At 35.1% G+C, this 19,409-nt stretch overlaps 1 protein-coding gene across 1 annotated transcript in view; it reads right to left on the minus strand.

The window, feature by feature from the left end:
• The window catches only part of LOC126032162 (transmembrane protease serine 11E-like), a 105,007-nt gene that overhangs the window by 23,259 nt on the left and 62,339 nt on the right, over positions 1–19,409 (minus strand). The window contains exon 4 of the mRNA XM_049789855.1: positions 335–461. Coding sequence (XP_049645812.1) covers positions 335–461 — 127 coding nt within the window. The remainder of the gene's footprint in view (positions 1–334; positions 462–19,409) is intronic.

Below are 19,409 nucleotides of genomic sequence, written 5' to 3' on the forward strand. Positions count from 1 at the left end.
GAGGCCCAAGTTGTTAGAGCAACAAAGTATAAGATCTAATCTCTGCCCAGGCCCACCAGCCTCTATCTTTATGGGAACATCTTGGTGCCTGTGGTCGACTCCCCTAGCTCTGAGGAATGCAATGACTCCCCTTTTCTTTAGGTCCAAGGGCAAAGGCCACATCTTGCTAGCTGCTCAGGCTGGCAGCCTGCTAATTGTCACGTAGGCACTTCTGCTCAGGCTTTCAGAGACTCCATTTTGATTTTAGAATAAAGGGCTTATAGTTATGCCAAACAGTCTCCAACAAGGAAATAGTTGTGGTAAATCAAATAATGCCAATACAACCTATACTTACTGTATCTCACGTAATGAACAATGAGCCCAATGCACACTGCGAGTATGATCAAGGATAGGAAAGTGATGAGACCGATAACCCAGGGCTCCAAACATGTTCTCTTCCTGACCCTGACCACAGATGTCCTGAAAATTTAAACAAAATAATTTTTATCACAAAGCATATTGCATCTATATTTAGGGTAAAACTATTTCTTTTACAAATTGAAACACTCAAATCTAAATGGTAGAGAACAGTTTTTGTTTAGTTTAGACTCAGGTTAATGAAGTCAATCCTGTCTTTGGTAGCATAACTGTAAGCTATTAATTTGACTATTTGATTAAATTTCCTCATTATTGTCATAAAGATGAAAAATCAGAATCTATATCATAGGATTATTCTACTAAGTAGATCACTATATGTAGAGTTTCTGTAATAGTGATTAACATACATAAATACCAATATAAATATATATGGCTTATTGATCTAATTGAGTGCAAGAAATTGAATTAAACACTATTAGGGTCATTAAATATTTCATCATATTTCAATTGCTGTAGAATTTTGAAAGCCTAAAAAATAGTTGTATCATTTTGAGATGTTTTCTAAATCTATAAAAAGATATTCTGCTAAAGAATGATATTTTTGAGTTTATATTAGCCTCTAAAGGTCAGCAATACTGCAGAAATCTCTTTTGTATGAGATTCTCTCAACCTCTCCCATTTGTTCATTTTTTAAAAAAAATCAACTTACATAAAATTTTAGTCAGTCTACTTTTGCATTTGAGTATTAAACATTTGGTTACTCTGTTAAGCAAACCTTATATATTTAGAGAAAAAAAAACAAAACAAAACAAAAAGAAGACCCCAGCAAACTTTATCTCTCCAGGGCCCATCACAAACATAGGCTGAATCCACCCACAAAAGATGGAGCCAAAAGAGCATGACAGCAGAGCCTCAGTGTGCAAATCTTCTAGTCCATGAACCCCACCACAACACATAGTAAAAGCCACACTACATGCATGTAAATGGGGAAACAACGCAGGACTATAGAATGCATAGAGAATGAAGATGGCAGCTACGATGACCCAGAAGTACCAACCACATAGATGCTAGTTTAGAATAGAAATATGGAAAATGTTCATAGAACAGAAAGAAAGCATAGATTGAGCAGAACAAAACACAAAGATAGAAATCAGAAAACTTCAAACTGAAATAACAGGACTGAAAAATTCTGTAGAAGAAATGAGAAATCTAATGGAAAACATCTCCAACAGAGTAAAAGCAGCTGAGGACAGAATCAGTGAGCTGGAAGTTGAGATGCATACAGCAGAAGAGATTGGAAAAGAACCTTAAAGTGAATGATTGGACAAAGGAAAAAAATTACTCAAAGAATGTTAACACACAAAAATAGAAATCTTTGATAAACTCAACATAAACAACATAAGAATAATCATTGAAGCTGCCAGAGACCCAGGAAGAAAATCCCTAGGAAAAACCAACAGTCAAGGACTGTTACAGGGAAACTCCCAGAACTAAAGACTGCATGCAACTAAATCCTGCATATCCAAATATTACCAGCTGAAAGAGACCCAAAGAAGAGCACACCAAGACACATCCTAGTTAGAATGACTAATCCCACAGTTAGGGATACAAAATTGAAAGCAACAAGTGTAAAAAGAGAAATTACATTCAAAGGAGCATCCTTATGATTTACAGCAGACCTGTCACAAGAAACCCTCAAGGCCAGATGGCAGTGGTGGGATATGGTGACAAAACTCAACGAAATGAATGCTTCGCCTAGAATACTGAACTAGCCAGACTCACTTTCAGGTTTGAAGGAATTATACGTAGCTTTACAGATAAACAACAGCTCAAACACTTTGCAGACTCAAAACCAGTCTGTTTGTTTGTTTTGGGGGTCACACCTGGCAGCACTCAGGGGTTACTCCTGGCTCTATGCTCAGAAATTGCTCCTGGCAGGCTCAGGGGACCATGGGATGCTGGGATTCTAACCGCTGACTGCATGCAAGGCAAACGCCTTGCCTCCATGTTATCTCTCCGGCCCCTCAAAACCAGTCTAAAACTGAAAGGTCTATTTTAAGATGAGACAGACCAAACCACACACGAAATTTCCACACAAAGATCACACCAAATCCTATGAAAATTATTTCTTTAGAAGTCACTGGACTAAATGCACCTGTTAAGAGATACAGAGTGGCAAACTGGATTAAAAAGCTGAATCCAAAATTTTTCTACCTAAAACAAACACATCTGAATAGCCAGAGCAAAGATAGACTCAAAATCAAAGACTGGAGGAAATTATCCAAGTAAACAACACCCTTAAAGAAGCTGGAGAAGTCACATTCATATCAGATTATACACACACACACACACACACACACACACACACACACACACAAAGCCATAAAGGACAAAAAAGAATTAAAGGATATGCAAAACAAGAAGAAATAGCACTCCTAAACATACATGTACCCAATGGGGGACCAGCAAAATACTTAAACAGTTGTTGACAAATCTGAAAGAATATATCAATAGCAACAAAATAACAGTGGGGGACCTCAACACTGCCCTGTCACCCATGGATAGGTCAACCAGGTTGAAACCCCAACAAGAATATACTGTTAAAAGAGAAATGGAAGAAAATAGCCTAGCAAATATATATAAAACACTCCATCACTAAAAAACTGGAAATACATTCTTCTTCAAGACCACATGTTGGCCCATAAAACATATCTCCATAAAGTCAAGAGGGAAGAAACTGTACAAACTACTTTCTCAAACCACAGGCACTGAAATTAGAAGTGAACTACAGAGGGACCAGAAGAAAAACTTTAACAACAAGAATTTAAACAGCACACTGATGAACAACCAGTGGGTCAGAGATGAAATCAAAGAGAAAATCAAAGCATTCCAGGAAATAAAAGACAATGAAAATGCAAATTATAAGAAATTATGGGACACAACGAAAGCAGTACTAAGAGGAAGATTTATAGCTTTGCATGCACATATCAGAAAGAAAGAAGGGGCTTACATAAAAAGCTTAATGACACAACTTATTATATTAGAAAATAGTCACAAAAGAAACCAAAAATAGGTAGGCAGAAGGAAATTACAAAGCTTAGAGCAAAAGTCAATGAAGTGGAATAAAAAAATTTCAAAAGATCAATAAAAGCAAAAGTTGGTTCTTTTAAAAAATAAACAAGATTGATAAACTACTAGCAAAACTCACAAAGTTACAGAGAGAAACTTAATAAACTGAATTAGAAGTGAAAGAGGGGAGATCACTGCAGATACTACAGAGATTCAAAGGGTAATCTATGCTTTGAGAAACTCTATGACATTTTACATGAGAACCTGGAAGAAATGAATGGACTCTTTTAATCTTCCACAGTTACACCGGGATGATGTAGCATATCTAAACAGACCCATCACTACTGAGGAAATTAAAATCAAAAATCTTCCCCAAAACAAAAATCCATGTCCAGATAGATTCAGTAACAAATTTGTTCAAACATTTCTAGAGAAACTACTACCAACCCGTGCAGGCTCTTTAGTGAAATTGAAGAATAAGGAACACTCCCAAATAGTTTTTTATGAAGCTAATATCACTCTGATACCAAAACCAGAGAGAGATGCTGCAAGAAAAGAAAACTACAGACCAATATCCCTGATGAACACAGATGCAAAGATCCTCAACAAAATCTTGGCAAATAGGATCCAACGCCTCATCAAAAAGGTCATGCAACAAGATTAAGTATGTTTCATTCCAGGAATGCATATTTATATATGTAAACCAATCAACATAATAACGATATCAACAAAAAGAAAAAGAAAAACCATATGATCATATCAATAGATACATGGAAAGCATTCAATAAGGTCCAACACCCATTCTTGATAAAAACTCTCATCAAGATGGGAATGGAAGGAACTTTTCTCAATATAATCAAAGCCATCTACCACATGCTAATGGAAAATATTATTCTCAAAGGTGATAAACTAAAAGCCTTTCCTCTAAAATCTAAAAAAAATTGTCTAAAAAGACAAGTCTGCCCTCTCTCATCACTCCTATTCAACATAGTGCTTGACGTTCTTGCCATAGAAATTAGGCAAGGAAAAAGATATCAAGCACATCCAGAGAGGGAAGGAAGAAGTCAAGCTCTCACTGTTTGCAGATGACATGATACTATATTTAGACCCAAAAGGGGGTCGGTGTAGTGATGCAAGCATTAGGGCATTTCTCTTGTGCACACTGATCTAGGACGGACTGCGGTTCGATCTCCCGGCATCCATACAGTCCGCCAAGCCAAAAGCGAAAAAAAAAAAAAAAAAAAAAGAAGGAGGAGGAAGAAGAAGGAGGAAGGAAGAAGAAGAAGAAGGAGGAGGAGGAAGAAGAAGAAGAAGAAGAAGAAGAAGAAGAAGAAGAAGAAGAAGAAGAAGAAGAAGAAAAAGAAAGAAAGAAAGAAAGAAAGAAAGAAAGAAAGAAAGAAAGAAAGAAAGAAAGAAAGAAAGAAAGAAAGAAAGAAAGAAAGAAAGAAAGAAAGAAAAGAAAGAAAGAAAGAAAAGAAAGAAAGAAAGAAAGAAAGAAAGAAAGAAAAAAGAAAAAGAAGAAAGGAAGTAATGAATGAAGAATAAAGAAAGAAAGAAAGAAAGAAAGAAAGAAAGAAAGAAAGAAAGAAAGAAAGAAAGAAAGAAAGAAAGAAAGAAAGAAAGAAAGAAAGAAAGAAAGAAAGGAAAAGAAAAGAAAACCTGAAAAGTCTACCAAAAAGTTTATAAAAAAAAAACAATAAATTCAAATTACAAAGTGGCAGGCTACAAAATTAGCACGGAAAAATCAATGGCCTTCTTATACACCAATCATGATAGAGAGAAATGGACATTTAAAAAGATCACATTCATCTTAGTATCACACAAACTCAAATATCTTGGAGTCAACTTTACTAAAGAGGTGAAGGACCTATACAAAGAAAACTACAAAGCACTGCTTCAAGAAATAAAAGATGACATAAGGAAATGGAGACACATACCCTGCTCATGGATTTGGAGGATTAACATCATTAAAATGTCAATACTCCTTAAATCATTATACAGATTGAATGCAATCTTTCTAAAGATACCCATGACATTCTTTAAAGAAGTGGATCTGGGGCCGGGAAGGTGGCGCTAGAGGTAAGGTGTCTGCCTTACAAGCGCTAGCCAAGGAACGGACCGTGGTTCGATCCCCCGGCGCCCCATATGGTCCCCCCAAGCCAGGGGCGATTTCTGAGCACATAGCCAGGAGTAACCCCTGAGTGTCAAACGGGTGTGGCCCAAAACCCAAAAAAAAAAAAAAAAGTGGATCAAACACTTCTGAAATTTATCAGGAATAATAAACACCCACAAATATCTAGAGAGCGATCCTTGGGAAAAGGAATATGGAAGGCATCACTTTCCCCAACTTTAAATTGTAAATTGTATTACAAAGCTATAGTCATTAAAACAGCATAGTATGGAATAAAGACAGACCCTCAAATCAGTGAAATAGACTAGAGTATCAGAGAATTTTCCCCAGGCATAAAAATAAATTAATCTTTGATAAAGGGGCAAGAAATGCAAAATGGAGCAAGGAAAGCCTTTCCAACAAGTGATTTGGGGACAGTTGGTCAGCCACTTGCAAAAAAAAAAAAAACTAAGACCTTCATCTAAAACCTTACACAAAGGTTAAATGCAAATGGATTAATGACCTTGATATCAGACCAGAAACTAAAAGGTATATAGAACAACACGTAGATAAAACACTTCAAGACATTGAAACTAAAGGCATCTTCAAGGAGGAAACATCCCTCTTCAAAGTGGAAACAGAGATAAATAGATGAGACTATATTAATCTAAGAAGCTTCTGAACGTCAAAGGAACTAATCCCTAGAATACAAAAGCCACCCACAGAATGGGAGAAGCTATTCACACAATACCTATCAGATAAGGGGCTGATATCTAACATATAGAAGGTACTGACAAAACTTTACAAGAAAAAAATCTAACCACTTCAAAAAAATGGGGAGAAGAAATGAAAAATTTCTCAAAGAAGAAATACAAATGGTCAAAAAGCACATAAAAAATGCTCCACATCACTAATCATCAGAAGGATGCAAATCAAAACAGCAGTGAGTTACCATCTCATGCCACGGAGACTGGCACACATCACAAAGAAAAAGAGCAATCAGTGCTGGCAAAGAAGTGGGGATAGGGGGAGAATGGAACGCTCATTCTCTGGGGGTGGGAATGCTGTCTAGTCCAGCCCTTATGGAAAACAATATGGAGATTCCTCAAAAATTAAAAAATGAGCTTCCATATGATCCAGCTATACCACTCCTAGGCATATACCCTAGGAACACAAAAACAAATTACAAAAATCCCTTCCTCACACCTATATTTTTTGCAGCGCTATTTACAATAACCAGACTTTGCAAACGGCTAAAGAAACTGTGGTACATATGCACAATGGAATGTGATATAGCCATTAGGAAAGATGAAGTCATGAAATTCTCTTACACATGGATATATTATGCTGATTGAAATAAGTCAGAGGGAGAGAAATAGGCACAGAATAGTCTCACTCATCTATGAGTTTAAGAAAAATCAAAGACATTATTGAAATAATTCCAGAGATGAGGCCGGAAGAACTAGCTCACTCACAATATGAAGCTCACTACACAGAGTGGTGAGTGCAGTTAGAGAAATAACTACCCTGAGAACTATCATAACAATTTCAGTGAGTGAGGGAAGTAGAAAGCCTGTCTGGTATACAGGCAGGGGTGGGGGAAAAGGGGAGATGTGGAGCATTGGTGATAGGAATTTTGCACTGGTAAAGGGGAGTGTTCTTTTTTATGACTGAAACCCAACCAAAATCATGTTTGTAATCATGTTGTTTAAATAAAGATATTATTTTAAAAAATTCAATGTGAAAAATGGTTTTAGAAAAATGCAATAATTCAAGAATTGGGTAACAGGATTTAGTATGATATTGCTATTTTAAACTTTTTGAGTTATTAACCTGGTAAAACAATTGGCATATTTTTTTCCTCATCTGATACATGATGACTGGAAGAAAAATTGTGGTAATATCCATTAGGAGCAGAGGGAATGAATCAGAACAATGTAGTTCCAAGCCTACTTCTTTTCCTTTCCAACTTCCATGACAGAACGTATCAGTTAAACCCTGAGTTTAAAGGTTTAAAAGTTTTTCTAGCTTTCAGTAAAGAAGACTGTACCCATTCTGTCAAAAGTACATGGCTGACTGACTGTCAGAAGCCAAATGAGATCATGAATTGGATATTTTGAAAACTGCAAAGCATTTTACTACAAAATAGAGTTGCTTATAGAAACTATGGAGAAACAATTACGTAGTGATTTGAGACCAAGAAATGAATTTCGTTTTTATTCCTTTCTGCATCAACATTTCATTCTGACTGCCTTGCTTTGTTTATGCAGACACTTATTGCCGATAGTGGTTGCTATGAGATTTAATAATGTTAAAACTGGGATCTCTGCCCCTACTGAAGGCACTGAATTGTAGCGAAAGGCTCCAGGGACTCTCCTTAGGTCTCTTCATGTTCTTATGCTTTTCTCATGGGACAGTATCCAAGGAAACTTCATGTTCCTCTCCCCAATCTCTCTACCTTCACTGTTCCCTTGAGTAATATCTCATACACCTGTCCCTAGAACAGCAATTGTTGCAACGAAAGATTCGTCTGTAAAAAATTTTAATGTGTAAAACTGCCTAAGAAGCCTCAAAACGGACTCTTGATTCTTCACCTCTGAATGCTTGCCATTCACCTGTTGGAAAAGAACGGTGATGAACCTGACAGACGTAAGCAAAATTACGGGAGGGAATTGCTTCTAAAGTAATTTCAAAATATGACAGATGAATGATTTGTCTTATAGAAATAATGGCATAAATTTTATAGGTATGTGATTGCTTACAGACTTGTAAAATATTAATCCTCTACAATAACTTAAGTGAAAAAAGAGCAGTCAGCAAATTGATGATGACATGACTCTATGTGGATTAACATGCAAAAATAAATATGTATACTAATGAAAAAGTTTACAGAATGATATTCATTATACATTTCATTGTTGAGCATGGTGAAGTCATATGTTTGTGGGTAGAAAAATAATTAGAAAAACAAATTCTTAATGAAAAGTACTGAAATAACAAAAACAAAGGAAACTAACTTTATTTTAGGTATTTTTGTGTTATCATGGATTTTTTATAAAAAGAAACATCTTTAATTTTTCACCTAGATGAGAGCTGGGGCTTAAAAGAACCCCCCTAAATTATAAAGGAATACTATATATGTCCTTTCATAGAATTCTCTCAAAATGAGTGCCTGTGTGATCTACTTCATGATTCTCACCTTTTACAGATATCTTAGTGATGCTGTTTTTGTAGTTTGACAGAGATAAGACATAGGAGATAAGATATGGGAGAAAGAGAAAAGGAAATCAAAACCACTTTGAATAATTAACAAGGAGTATGTTTCTTGATCCTGCCTCTGTATTATTGTCATGTACTAGTAATTCTTTTTCTTCATATGAAAAACACTATAATAATTCTGTTTTTCTCCCAACCTAAAGAGTTATGTAGATCATAAAGTATTTTGTTTGAATTCATGAGTGAAAATCATTATGCATATAATAAAAACTATATTTTAATTACTACACTTATTAATAAGATGTGGTTAGATAATAAACTAATTATTTTTGTAGTTACTTCTAAGTTCCCTTTCCTTTTCAATAACACTCCTTAGTAATTTTATAGTCATGTACATCTGATTTTCTTGCTAACGAAGTGGAATTGATTTAAAAAATACACAAGTAAATGAGTTGGAAATTATGCACTTCGAAAAACATTCGTTTTTTTTTTTTACTATTAGTTTAGTGAGTTTTGAATTTGGTTCAATTAAAATTTGAATCTTTCTATGTAGCAGTCTAAGCTGAAAAGTAGATTATTACCCAGTGATGATCTAAAAGAATATGTTTTCTTTGTTGCTTACAAAAATACTTAGTTTAAATATTTATGCAGTTGGATGATGTAAATTGGACATTTTCATCAATGCAATTTAATGTGTAAAGAACTATTTCTACCATAGTAAGTAGATTGGCAGTATAATTTTTACCTGGAAATTTTCTTTAATTTTATATAATGTAGGTACTTACTTATGAGGATAAGAAAGGATAGAAATTTTCTTTAACTTAATAAACTTGAGTATTGATTTAAAATGTTTTTCTGATATAGTTGTCATTTGACACAGCTCTTTTCTTCCAAATCTTTATAACATTGCAGTTTAGACTGATTTATCCTGTACTTTAATTGTTTGGAAGTGGAGGTAAAGAAGATATCACACACAAAGAAAGGACAAATCAAATATTGTAAAAAAAAAATAGCTATTTAAAGACTGGGGAAATAGTGTACCTGTCCAATTATGGCTTAATCTCCAGCACTACATGACTTCCCAGTCATTATCTTCTTTAATTCTGGAAGCCCAACACATCGACAGGTATGGTTCTGATGGTCCTTAACAATGAAAAGTCTGAGTGCCCTCAAAGTCTGGTCCTAGCATTGAACTTCTTACCAATTAGCAGAATATTACTGTGTGTCCCCATTCTAACTGAGCACTAAAAAAAACTTTCCCCCAAGTATTTTTAATAGTAAATATGATTGCTATTTAACTAAGGGTCAATATCAATAAAACATTCAACATAATGATTAATTTTTGTCATTATTTCTGTTTAATTTGTGTTTTAACATTTTTATATCTAAAATACTAAATTAAATGTACAGATTCAAAGTAAACATAAATGAATAAATAAAATAGTATCAACACTACAAATCATAATTCCCATTTAGAAAGTTTGTTGTGTTAGGCGGAAATATTTGTAAATTTTCTAGTAGTAAAGTCATAAAAAAAAAAAAACAACCACAGGCTGGAGAAATAAAATAAGGGTAAGGCATTTGCCTTGCAAGCATCAGATTCTGGCTCCACCCCAAGTCTCCATCACTCCTTAGCATCATCTGGAGTGATCAGCTGAGTACAGAGCCAGGAGTAATCCCTAAGCACACACTGCCAGGTGTGCTCTCCCCACCCCCCAAAAAAGAACCCAAGAACCTAAACAAAACAAACTATTTAATCCTGCTGTTACATCCCTCATGATTCTAAATTTTGAAAGTTGTTTCATAGCAATACATTACTTTAATGTCCTTATAAAAATATGTATACACTATGGAAGCTGGGGATAGTTAAAAGAACTGGAATGCAAACCCAGAAAGCACAGTTGCTCCAGTTCAAATTTTGTTACTGCATTGTCTCCTTAGCACAGCTAGGTGTAAACTAGTATTGCTTAGGAAGTTGCCCCCCCAAAATAAAAAAGAAATATTAGTTTTGTTTTTTTTTCAAATATGTCATGTATGTAATAAAATGTATTTTCTGCACATAAAAATTAGTCTTATAATACTCTTAATATGTCTTTTTTGTGCTGAAATATTAAATTTCAGTAGTAATTTGATATAACAGTAGTAATTTGATGGAGAGGAAGCCAAGATGAGATCATTCAAATACTATTTCATAATATTTAAAAACTAACTTTCTTAATTGTTCTTTACATTATTTTGTAGGATCTTTTATATTATAAATTATCTGAACATTTAAATGAAAAAATATAATATTGGACTTTAATAAGCATCATATTTCTTTGTACAGTATACACAATATTTTAACAAATATTAAGAATGACAGAAAAACCTTAAATATTAGGTAAAATGAAATCTAAATATATCCTAAATATTTCTATATTTATCCAACCTAGAACTCCAGTAATGATATTTTTCCTTCCACCTACTTTAAAATAAAGTTGTGTAGATCCAATGGGGTACCATCAGACTTTGTGAACTTTATGGTAGAAATTTAATTACAAGGAATGCCCTTGAACCCCATTGTGTTATCCAGATATTTTCAAGTTCCGAATCATATATGCATCAGAGAAAAAAATAACTTGAGAATTAGCATGACATTTTTCTTGACCGCTAGAAATTTATAATCACAGTTATTTTGGGTTCAATATGTAAAGCTAATTTTAAAATAATTGGGTGTGGATTTATAAACTTATAAATTGAGCTACTAAGTCTTTCATTTGAATAAAATATTTGCTTTCTTTTACTTAAACTTTGTACCAAGATAATAAAGTAGCAAAACATGGGGGCCCGAGCAATAGCTCAGCTGTAGGACATTTTCCATGCACGAAGTCAACCCAGGACGGACCCGGGTTTAATACCCAGCATGCCATAATGGTCCCCGAGCCTCCCAGGGGAGATTTCTGAGTGCAGAACCAGAAATAATCACTGAATACCGCCAGGTGTGCCCCCCCCCCAATTAATTAAGTAAGCAAAATAAAGTAGCAATACTTGAATAAACCAGGCTAACAACTGGCTTCCCACAGAATGTTGATGATGGATGCCATTGTAAATAGTAGTGGAAATTTGTATTTACATAAAAATGTGAAAGAAAATAAGAATTAACAGGGAGTGTGTGTGTGTGTGGGGGGAGTGTGTCATGTATGATGTGTCAAAAGAAAAACAATTAGGAAATATGAGTTAGAGATACTTTTGTGGCTACTAGTACATAGTACAGCTTTTCAGAACCTTTTTAAAAATGTTTTTCTATAAAACTTTTCTTGTGACTGTCCAGTTGATGTAATATACTGAAACCAATTTTGAACTAAAAGACCTGTGAGCAGTACTTCTGTTAAAGTATTTTCATTTAACAACTAAATTTTTTCTAAGTACTCATTGTCTCAGTAAAAATTATTTTGTGTGTTTTTGTTTTTATGGGGTAGCTACACCCAGCTGTGCTCAAGACTAAATCTTGGCTCTAAACTGAGGGATCATTCTTGGTGGTGTTTAGGGGATTCTATGGGTTGCCAGGGATCAAACCTAGATTAGCTATGTGCTAAGGAAGCACTATAATATCTGCTGTATTCTGAAGTGAAAAACTTCTAAAATTATACTCAATATCACACAAACTCCAATGTAGATGATATATATGCTCTTGTCCATATTTGTTAAAACCAATCAAGCTTTTTAATTGATATAATACTGGTTTATCAAAAGAATAGTGGAGATTTTATTTGATCCAGTGGCTCTTGCTGTCTATTAAAACTATTGCTTCATGCCTCAAAATAACCTATAAAATACTTGTCATTACTATAATTAAGATTTAAAAGAATTTTTGAAATGTTTCATTTTTCTGGTCACTAAATACTAGGTAAATTAAAATGGTTACACTAAGGAAATTAAAATGAATTGAAATAACCCAGTCTTATACACTTAAAAAATCATAAAGTCTTTTTTTTGAGTTTTTAGTTATTTTTTAAACGCCAAGGCCCATAAAAATTGCATTTTATGTTATCCACTAAGTACCCTAAGAATGAGATGTACCCATTGCAGCATATGCTAAACACTATAGAGTCCTCCAGGATGCTATTTCTCTGCCAACCACTGTAAGCTTATACCAAAAACTTCTCAGATACTCTAGAAATTACTATATGTGATAAAATCTTTTGTGAATCAATTTAGCAATAAACAACAATAGGAAAATTGTGTACTCTGAAGTTTTTTTCACATTATTCTACTAAAAATGGTATTTCTCACTACAGTTGCTAACCTTTAACTCCTGAAGTATTAACTTTTGAATAGAATATTATAGTGTGAGATTAATTAGTATATTCTCATTTTAATTTTATTTATTCTAGTATAGTGTTATAGTGTCATGTTAATAATGTACCATGATCCATATTAAAACTAGATAGAATTTTCTGTACAAATTTTAGACAGTTATTTTCAGAATACTGTTTTATCCAAGACTAAATATTTCTAGGTACAGTGACATGACTTTAATTCATGCTAATGAGTGATATATATATATATATACTACTTATTTAATTTGTCAAAACTTCAGACCTATACAACCTTTCAATTGTTGGCCAAAGAATATATATGTCCATCACTTAAATTTAATATCTATATAATATAGACTTATATACGCCTGTCTCAAAAACTTACACCTTTGGGCTAAAGAGATAATGGACTCAATGGACTAAGCATCTGCTTTGAGGCTTGGTTCAATGCCTAGTATCACATGATCCCCAAACTGTGAATGACTCCCAAATTAAATGGGGAGTAGACTCCCACTTCCAGCACCGCATCACCCCCCCCCCAAAAAAAATAACCCCAGCATATTATTTTTTTCTTAATAAAATGTATTTGGAGTGAGTACATGATGTCCTAAAAGATGGAAGTGTCTATACATAAGAGTGTTGAAATACTTAGAATAATATATAATTTATATATGTTTATATATTGATAAAAATTTCATAACATGAATGCATATGTGGTAGTTGAAACCCAGAAACCATATTAGCTCATGACTGAGAGGACACATATTTTCGTTGGTGGGGTAGGATAATTATAGAATAGATTTCTAATTACTTTGTGGAGCTTCCTGTCAGCACTTACCTGCCTGCCTTTATATTAATTTGTTTTACTTTAAAGTGAAATCTCATTTTATATTAGCAAATGTTACCCTAACCTACCTATCACTTATAGCTAAATATGACAATTAGAATATATGGCGGTGAGGAATAGCACTTGAATTAGGGTTATGCACTAATAGCCCTGAACACAGAGACTTATCACCAGGTAGGACATGAAAACAACACACTCTTTTTTTTAATTATCTTTATTTAAACACCGTGATTACAAATATAATTGTAGTTGTATGATTACAGTCATGTAAAGAACACCCCCCTTCACCAGTGCAGGATTCCCACCACCAATTTCCCAGATCTACCTACTCCCCACCCCACCCACACCTGTACTCGAGACAGGCTTTCTTTTTCCCTCATTCATTCACATTATTATGATAGTTTTCACTGTAGTTATTTCTCTAACTGCACTTATCACTCTATGTGGTGAGCTTCATGTCATTAGCTGCACCTACATGGGAGGATGGGGGGAATTAAGGATTGGGACTGAGGCAGTAAAATATTAGAAATGAGCTTTGTAGGGCAGTATCAAGGTCCCAATAAAAGATGGATATTATGGATATATAGAATATATGCACACAATACTATCAATATGAAAACAAAGAGAAAAAATTTCCACTGACTGTCCCAACATAAACCAGTGCTAGAACAGCCTGCCCTCCTCCCAGAGCGCATTCCCATTAGTGTAGGGAGAGATAGGGGGAAAGCCTGTTGACCCCTATAGAGTCTACCTAGACCCGTGCCCAGGGAAAGACTAAAGTCCAGGGGAGAAAAACCCTATACCTGGCAAGAGCTGGTCTCCAGAATCAAGGAGGAAATCGGAAGCCAAATGTCTGCCCGCCCTCCTCCCCATGCATCTCCCCGCTGGAGTACGGAGGGAGGGGGAAACCTGAGGACCACTAAGAGTCCACCTGAGCCCACTTCTGGCCATCTGAGCTGGCACCCAGGGAAGGCCTGGAGTCAGGGGAAAAAAGACAAGGACGGCTGGGGGCCTGCCAAGCCTCCCAGCACTCCCCAGGCTAGGGAGAAAGGCTCTGGTATGGGGAAACAACACACTCTTGAGTCCTAACACTTTACCCTCAGATCTAGTGAACTTGTATTGTAAGAAGTAATTAGGACCCCAGGTGCGACTTAAAAGATTTTTCACAAAAATGCCAGAGAAATAGCATGGAGGTAGGGCATTTGCCTTGCAGGCAAAAGGACAGTGGTTCAAATCCGGCATCCCATATCCCCCCCCCCCCCCGAGACTGCCAGGAGCAATTTCTGAGCATAGAGCCAGGAATAACCTTTGAATGCTGCTGGGTGTGACCCAAAAACAAACAAACAAAAAATAAATTTCTACAAAAAATGTAGAATATGCTGAGCAGGTTAATTGTAATTTAGATAAACTGTCATTTTTTTATTAAATTATCTTTAGGAAAAGAGGGCATCAAATATATAATTAGCATATAGTTTCTGTAAATGGGAAAGATGATAAAATATATTTATTTAATATATTCTGGCAGCCTGGTTTTGAGATACATGTAAAATTATAATACTAAATAATCAAGAACAAATTTCATTAATGATCTCCTTTTAACATGCTCTATACCTATAAGCAAATGACTTCTAACTTATTGCTTAAAGGATAAATGTCTGTGCTTTGAAATCAAATAAGTCGGATTTAGCCTGAGCTCTGACTAGCAAGTCATACATCAAAGACTCTAAACAAGATACTTATCCTTTAAGACAAAATTCCTCACCGAAAATTGGGGATAAGGATGGCATCTAACTAAAGTTCTTCTAAGGGTTAAGTGAAATAACACTTCTAGCACAATTTTTATTATGTCATGTATATAATACGCAATAAAATTTGTTACTGGTTTTAGATGCTTGTTATTTAATAAGAAATTAGCTGTCAGAGTGAGTTCTGTTCTTGGGCTGAAGAAATAGCTTAACAAATTAGAATGTTTTTTATATACTGAAGGCCCTAATGTGATCACTGGTATCACATGATTGGGTGAGTACTGCTGGGAATGATTGAATAGCCCTTGAGCACTGCCTGGTGTGGCAGAAAAACTACAGAGAAAAATGAAATCCCTGGAGTTGTCTCAAGTGAGGATAAGTTGATAGGTTTTACTCCCACTGTGGCCAAAAAAAATGCTGTGCTATGAAATAGGGAGACTTAACTAGACCTTATTCTATATTAAACAGAATTCAGTTGGTAAAGAAAATATGAAAAACCACTTGTGTTTGTTTTTGCTTCGTTTTGTTTTGGCACCATGCTTTACAATACTGTTCATGAAAAGGCTTCATGCAAACACCACACACCTCCACCATAAATCATTCATCTGAATTTATGTAATTCTAAAAACACATTCCAACAAATGGTTAGGACAAAGATTCTGTGGACTTAAAACTTCATTTGTAAAGTCAAAAACTAACTTTGATACTGAATTTTGTTTTTGTTTGTTTGTTTGTTTTTATGAACCACACCCAGAAGTGCTCTGGAATTACTCCTAGCTCTGTGCTCAGAAATCTCTCATGGCTGGGGGGGGTGGATCAGATGGGATACTGGGGATCGAACCCACAGCCGTCCTGGGTCAGCAGCATGCAAGGCAAACGCTCTTCAGCTGTGTTAACATTCTGACCCACGCTGTTAAAGTCTGTAATAAACATACAAGAGCTTAATTACAGCTTGAATATATTGCACAGTTGGAAATATTGGTTTAAAATATTTTGACTGTGTCATTCATTTCCTTTAATATTTACTTAATTAGGAACATTAAGATGCTATGCTAATTTTTGTAAATCAGAGAAAGTGACCTTTGTTTAATCAGTATAATCAGAAACACTTGTGGTTCTAGAAATCATGGCACTGTAGAGAAAATGAGAAGTAACAATGTCAAAACCCAAGTTTTACTCCAGTTAATACGCACAAAATACCTAAATATTTACAAGTCTGTCTTCCCAGTTTCTTGATTTTTCTTTGAATTAAGTTACAATAACACTACCTGCCTCACAAATTTGTTATTAAGTACCAAAAAGTAACATAAGAAAATATGTTATATAATGTTTACAGCATATGAACATTATATCTATAGGTACACTTATATATTCCTAGTATATGTATCCTCTCTAAGTGTTCTTTTTGTTTTGTTTGTTTTGGGGGGCCACACAGTGATGCTCAGGGGTTAGTCCTGGCTATACACTCAGAAATTGCTCCTGGCTTGATAGACCAAATGGGACGCCAAGAATTGAACTTCAGTTTGTCCTAGGCTAGCGTGGGCAAGGCAGATGACTTACCACTTGCACCACCACTCTGGCCCCTCTCTAAGTGTTCTTAAATGTAATAACTTTACTGCAATAACAAAAATTTTAAGACTTACTTATATAAAAATCTTAAATTCTTTTTATATTTTTTATTTTGACCAAAGTGGCTTACATATCTTTCACAGTAATATTTTAGGTACATATTAACATTGAATCAGGGGAATTCCCATCACCAAAGTTGTCCTCCCTCCACCCCAATTCCCATCTTGCATCCCATAACCCCCACCCTCACCCCCCAGGCTACTAGTATAAGTGGTTCCCTCTGTGTCTAGCTTACTACTTAGTGGTCATACAACTGTTTGGTCTTGGTACCCTCCATTATTTGCCCCTCTATTTGAGAGGCGGAGCTAGATAGTTCAAGTTATGTGGTTTTGTTTGAAGAAAAGAAAAGCAATAAAATGGGGTAAAAATCAAATAAGCCGAGAATGGGCGAAATCCTTCTAGTGGCTCTCGACCTCAGTTTAAGAGAGATAAGGGAAAAAGGAATTGAGACACCACAACACTACAAAAGGAAAAATAAAATAAAAAATCCAGTGAGCACTACAGCAATAAAAATAGAAATAGCAGAAATATATCATGGGGCATATTTTACATTTATTAATTTAGCTTTTCTACTTGGTATTAGATTGAATATCCAGGTAAACTAGGATGACTGATTCTATATCTAGTTTTGATGACTCACCAATTCCCAGGACCACATGCAAATTACCTAATCCTTGAATACTGTTTCCTTTTACAATAAAATGTAGACAAAAGTATTTCCTATTTACTAGCTGAAAGGTCTATTTAGAAAGCAGTATATTGGATAATAATTTTTCCTTGTAAATATATAGTGTATATTATAATTACAATATGCTATTGTAATATATTATAAGATGGCACATATAATGTAATAAGGCTGTTAAGGCACTGTATCAGTAGAAATCACCTAGGCTCAAAAGCCACCCACAGAATGGGAGAAAATATTCACCCAATACTCATCAAATAAAGGGCTAATATCAAAAATATACAAGATACTGACATAACTTAACAAGAAAAATACATCTAACCCCATCAAAAGATGGGGAGAAGAAATGAATAGACACTTTCTCAAAGAAGAAATACATATTGGCCAAAAGACTCATGAAAAAATGTTTCACATCACTAATCATCAGGGAGATGGAAATCAATACAATGGTGAGATATCATTTCACACCACAGAAAATGGCACACATCACAAAGAACAAGAACAATCAGTGCTGGCGGGGATGTGGAGAGAAAGGAACTCTTATTCGCTGCTGGTGGGAATGCCGTCTAGTCCAGCCTTTATGGAAAACAATATGGAGATTCCTCAAAAAAACTGAAAATCGGGCTCGCATATGATCCAGCTATACCACTCCTAGGCATATACCCTAGGAACACAAAAATACAATACAAAAACCCCTTTCTCACATCTATATTCATTGAAGCACTATTTACAATAGCCAGACTCTGAAAACAATCAAGATGTCCTTCAACAGATGAATGGCTAAAGATACTGTGACACATATACACAGTGGAATATTATGCAGTCATCAGGAGAGATGAAGCCATGAAATTTTTCTATAAATGGATGTACATGAAATTTATTAAGCTGAGTGAAATAAATCAGAGAAAGAGAGATAAACACAGAATAGACTCACTCATGTATGGGTTTTAAGAAAAATTAGGGACATCATTATAATGTCCAGAGACAATAGAGATGAGGACCGGAAGGACCAGCTCACAATACGAAGTTCACCACAAAGAGCAGTGAGTGCAGTTAGGGAAATTACACTAACAACTATCATGACAATCTTAATGAGTGAGCAAAGTAGAATGCCTGTCTCAAATTCAGGCCGGGGTTGGGAAGGAGTGGGGGGGGGGAGGTTGGTAGTGGAATGTTGCACTGGTGAAGGGGGGTGTTCTGTTTATGACTAAAACCCAACTACAATCATGCTTGTAATCATGGTGCTTAAATATTTTATAAGAAAGAAAAAGAAAGAAAGAAAGAGAGAAAGAAAGAAAGAAAGAAAAAGAAAGAAAGAAAGAAAAGAAAGAGAGAAGGAAAGAAAGAAAGAAAGAAAGAAAGAAAGAAGAAAAAAGGAAAGGAAGGAAGGAAGGAAGGAAGGAAGGAAGGAAGGAAGGAAGGAAGGAAGGAAAGGAAGGAAGGAAGGAAAGAA

Source organism: Suncus etruscus, chromosome 16, assembly GCF_024139225.1.
Source record: "Suncus etruscus isolate mSunEtr1 chromosome 16, mSunEtr1.pri.cur, whole genome shotgun sequence".
Taxonomy (NCBI): Eukaryota; Metazoa; Chordata; class Mammalia; order Eulipotyphla; family Soricidae; genus Suncus; species Suncus etruscus.